General features: G+C 35.4%; 2 protein-coding genes across 2 annotated transcripts in view; one reads left to right on the top strand and one right to left on the bottom strand.

The window, feature by feature from the left end:
• The window catches only part of LOC125041262, a 5,967-nt gene extending 5,029 nt beyond the window's left edge, over positions 1–938 (top strand). The window contains exon 3 of the mRNA XM_047636102.1: positions 1–938. This exon is cut by the window's left edge and continues 707 nt beyond it. The gene's annotated coding sequence lies outside the window, so the exon portion shown is untranslated.
• LOC125039618 (neurofilament medium polypeptide-like) overlaps positions 418–5,000 on the bottom strand; it is a 9,785-nt gene continuing 5,202 nt past the window's right edge. Inside the window, exons 2-6 of the mRNA XM_047633769.1 lie at positions 4,933–5,000; positions 3,430–3,651; positions 3,056–3,134; positions 2,061–2,178; positions 418–1,640 (exon numbers count right to left, since the gene is read on the bottom strand). The exon at positions 4,933–5,000 is cut by the window's right edge and continues 13 nt beyond it. Coding sequence (XP_047489725.1) covers positions 2,169–2,178; positions 3,056–3,134; positions 3,430–3,651; positions 4,933–5,000 — 379 coding nt within the window. The 3' untranslated portion in view covers positions 418–1,640; positions 2,061–2,168. The remainder of the gene's footprint in view (positions 1,641–2,060; positions 2,179–3,055; positions 3,135–3,429; positions 3,652–4,932) is intronic.

The following is a 5,000-nucleotide window of genomic DNA, read 5'->3' as shown; positions in this document are numbered from 1 at the left end:
TAATTGATATTTAAAATATTCTATGAACTGTTCTTGAATTTCAAAAAGATGACCAGTTTATTGCCAAAATAGGGGAATTCCTTGAACATGTATACACAGAGGTCTGTATGTTTAGAGCATACTATATAATCTCATTTACAATATTTTTATTTCTTAAAATTTTCTCTGAACTTCCAACTTTATACTTTCGTTTGTTGCCGAAAAAATAGGTTCATATTTCAGAGCAAGTAATTGATCTTTTTAAAAATTGTACATTACCTGTTACTTTCCCACTTATGAATGAAGGAAACACAACATGGAATCTTACATAAAGTAAACAATGTGTAAAATATGAATGGTTTATCTTGTCTCTACTGAACACATGAATTTTTCATGAAAATGTATGAACTGTTTAAAGGAATCTAAAATAAATAAGAATTCTTTATCTCTAAGTTTATTTTCTCTAAAAATACAGAAGCAGGTAGACAGAGATAATAAAATAATACTAAATTTGAGCAAAAGCCATAAAAATGTGTTCTAGCTACACAATCAACTTCAGATAAAAGACAATTAGCACCACTATTGTGGATCTCCTTTAAAAGGTGCAAGATGAAATAATTGGAAAATCAAGATATGAAATTACATTTTTAAAGATAATAAAATTAAGAGCTACATATCAGCATAGAAAACATTTCTATGACCTTAGACACAAATGATACAAATCACGAGATCATTTTTTTTCTTTCTTTTTTTTTGTTTTTCTTAATGAAGGGGAAAAATGTGAAATTCTAATTCCTCCAAAAATGGGGAGCTGGGCTTATTTGCAGTGCACACTGGAGTAGGCAGGGTATAAAGAAGAAAATAACAGTAATATTGTTTATTAGTAACAATAAAAATTAGAAAACATTATACCTATGTCACCCCCCTCCCCAGTAAAAAAAAAAAAAAAAAAAAAAAAATCCATAATGCTTTGAAAGCTATTTTTCAATTCTCCGCTTGGCAGTGAATAAATTGGGCAACAACCTACAACCTAAAGCCTCTGCCTGCTCCAGGGAACTTTGTACATGTCATAAAAAAAAAAAAAGAGGTAGGGACAAAGAGCGAGTTTATAACAAGAAAAGTGGGAGTCCTGGAAAGGCCAAGGAAAAGCTCTACACTCTCTCTGTTTGTTCATGGGCTTCCAGTCTTAAGCAACCAAATGGCTTTCTGCTTTCAGACCTTCATAGAAAACAATCAAGGAGAATGATTCCTTACATCAACACGACCCAGGTCATTCCCACTTTTTCCAGGAAGTCCCTGTTAATCAGTTAGTTTTTGTTTTACTTTCATAAGCCTAAAGAAAAAAATCTGAATAAACTTATTAAAAGAGAACAACAATAATGTCTACTTGGTAAAACTTGACTAATTTTCCTAATTAGAAACACTAACATCAGATTGTTTTTTTCTGAGGTGAATCACATTAATCCTTTAGTTTCAAGTATCTCTTAACAGGGACAGCAATATAAACTACACTCCTACATGACAGTCCGTCCCAATTACATTTGGTTCTCAAGCTCTTCCAAGACAACCTTTAACTCAGGAAACTTTTCCTTTCTTGGGGGTCCCTTCTTGATTCCAGACCACACCAGTGCTGATTCCCCATCATCAAAAGTGACTGTGATCTGTTGTGAGAAAAATATTTCAGATGAAGAATCGTGCAAAATTTTTGTACTCTTAATTTGGAGTACTGACATGAATGTAGCTAATTTCATAAAATATTGTTGCGTCATATATTTTAAAATCCAATGCAATTGATATCAGTGCATTATTTTTTAGAAGTATGTCTATATGGATTTGGAGTTTTTTTTTTTTTAAAGAAAATATATTTGTTTAAATTGCAGAGAACAGATTCCTTATAAAAATTCAACCCCTTAAAATCATATCATTAGTCTTTGCCTGAGATAATTAGAAATAGCAACACTGAACTTTGTGATAAGAGAAATCTAGCATTACAAGGAAATCAATTAATGAAGACATTGAACTACTATAAATTTTATAAAAATACTGGTCTGTGAACAAAGTGTCTAAGAATTAATCCTCACCTCAAAGCTTTTGCTGCGGGGTTTTGAAGCATTTAGTTCCACCTCAACTTCGGGGAACTTTTCGCGGATGCCATTCGTAAGTTGAACAGCATTCCGCTTGAAAACACTTCAAGATTTGCTGAAAAATTGTTAAACAATGAGAATGAAAATGTCGGTGGTGACAATAAGACCTTCCCTATTCTGGTACTTGTAGGGAGTCTTTGCTATATGTAATATTAGAAGGAATAACATCATAGTACAATTTAACACTAGGATTAAAATTTTCAACTCTTGAACTAAAAACTTTTTTGTACAAGCTTTAATTCATCAAGTTAACCCAATGCCGCTGGGGAAAATGAGTAAGAAATGGGGAAAATGCTGTGCTCATTTTTTATATTTTTGTGAAATGTCTCTACACATACATAGCTCTGCTAGTGCTTAGCCACAAAGGAGTCAATTAGTAGATCTTGAGACCTTACCTGATTTCACCTTTCCTTGAATTGGCGGGAAAAACGTATTTTTTAACTAGTGCTATGAATATTGATGGTGTTATTTTCATTGTAAACATTATAATTACTATATTGCTTTAAACATTAGTAACAGCAAAATAAGATAACATAAAAAAATTACGTAAAACAAGGAAAAGGGTAAACGGGCTAGACAGGCAGTACTCGTAATTGGCTCATTGTTGACTTAGTAGAAGTGTAGCCTTCTATGTGTGAAAACAATTAAGCAAGTACTCACAGTGGGCATGGCATATACGTATATTGGGTTAACACTGTTTCAATTGACATCAGTCACTTGAATCTCTGATCCCAAATACTCCTTTTGGTGACTAAGATTATTATATCAAATCTATATATTTATATAGAATATATGTATACCCCTTCACATTAACATCTCAGATCTAAAGTTTTCCCTTAAAGAATGTATCTTTAAATACAATGGAATGAAAATCATACAGAACTTTTTGTATGCAAACAAGTTAATGTTTCTATTTCACTTATGGAACTTACCAGTGTTCTACAGCAACTTTCCTTGGTTTGCGGCCACGTCCTTTGGTTGGAGGTGGAGCAGGAGCTTCTTCCTTCTCTTCTACAGCAAAAAGAAATATTGTGAACTAAACAATACGAGCTTTATTTCAATGCCTCTTTTTTTTGTTTTTTTTTTTGTTCCAGTTATCAGCTTTAATAATCTATTTTCAAAATTAAGTTGTCTTTCTTTTTCCACTTTCTTACTGGCTCATTATATTTAGGTGAAAGCTCAAGAAAAATATGTGATTTCATTAAAGATTATTTTAAATGATACTTGTGACTAATATTTATTATATGCATTTTTATGTAATCTGAAAAATGGAATGTCATAAACTAGTGCTTTCCATGATGCCCACCTTTTGTTTCCTCTTCTTTTGATGCCTCTTCTTCCTCCTTCTCTTCTACAGGGGCTTCTTCCTCTTTGGCAGGTGCTCCCTCCTCTTTTGCAGGGGCTGCTTCCTCCTCTTTTGAAGCCTCCTCTGCAGCAGGTTCTTCCTCTGTTGCTGCACCCTCCTCCTCCTCTACTGATTCCTCCTCCTTTTCTACACCATTCTGCCCATTCTCTTGTGGTACTTCATCTGAAAAACAACGATTTATTCTTAAACCCATTGGCAATGGGTGTAGAAAACTAAAAAAAACTACTCTCTGGCGAACCACGGCAACGCGCCGACTTTGATAAGGATAAGTCCGATATGCGAAGCTGAGCTTCGCCCGGGCTATGCCAATGAGGGGAGCCCAGCCTGTGTCGACTAATGCCGACTCGCTAACGTGTGTCAGCTGGTGCTGACTCGTCTTAGTCCTTACCCGCCGTGGTGCCCAGTCACAGCAGTAACCTCCAGGCGACAATTGCAACTTCTCGCGCCTGGGCGGGGCGCGAACCGCCGACCCCTCGGATGAGGGGCCGACACGTTACCACTGTACTAGCCCGGAGGCTGCCGACTTTGAGCGCGTGAATTCGGTACATCAAGCCGAATCATTGCCCCGGAGCGCTTTGGCGCGCCGCCGCGGCAGACAGCCGCACACCACATTTCAAGCGTATTGTTATGACGCCTATAGGCGTGACCCATCGGGAATGGGCTAAACCAGTGCCAAGGCGTATGTTGGGTGCAAGGTACAAACCATTACATGCTTTCATATAATCCAACTCATGGCACAGTTGGCAGCTCAAGTAGAAACTGCAGAATCACATCCCATTTTAACTGGGCAAAGAATGAATATAAATATTATGAAAATCAAAGAAATCTTTCCAAACACTCAAAGAAATTCCTTTTCTGAATGAAATTTCCTCCCTCTTTTACAGTGATGTATTTATAATACAAAGTAACTTTTCCAATGGGTAGTGGAAATTAACTTGAATTTAACGAATTAGTTTTAAGGTTGCTAATAAATTAAATAGTGGGTACTCATTAGTGGCCACTCCTTTAAACTTCTGTTTCCATGATGACTGACTGAAAATACCCGTATGTTACTTGGGAAATTAGATACATGTGGGTCCTTATCAAACTTTCTAAATGAACTTTACAACTTCCAATATTTTTCTACCATGTTTGATGATTATTCCATGATGATTAATAAAATGGCATATTACATATAAATTACAGAAATATCCATCTCATAAATTCTGAGCAATCAAACTTTCTATTTGAAGATGAGAATTTCCAATATTACATAAGTATAAGGATCACTTAATAATGACACAGCAAAATAATGCAAAGAAATTACAGGAGGCACCATGAAATAAATTATGACTTTAGAACTATCAACAACCGAAGGATGCAATTAAAGCACTATGACCATAATATTTAGTGAATAGCAAACAGAATTTAATTCATATAACAAAACTAAGCCATCAATATTACCTGTGTTGGCAGCTGCTGGCTCATTTTCTTTCTCTTCAACTTCTGCAACTGCCTCAGGTTCTTCCTTG

This window comes from Penaeus chinensis, chromosome 3 (assembly GCF_019202785.1).
Source record: "Penaeus chinensis breed Huanghai No. 1 chromosome 3, ASM1920278v2, whole genome shotgun sequence".
Taxonomy (NCBI): domain Eukaryota; kingdom Metazoa; phylum Arthropoda; class Malacostraca; order Decapoda; family Penaeidae; genus Penaeus; species Penaeus chinensis.
The sequence above is the reverse complement of the archived record's forward strand: the minus strand, read 5'-3'. Positions and strand labels throughout refer to the sequence as shown.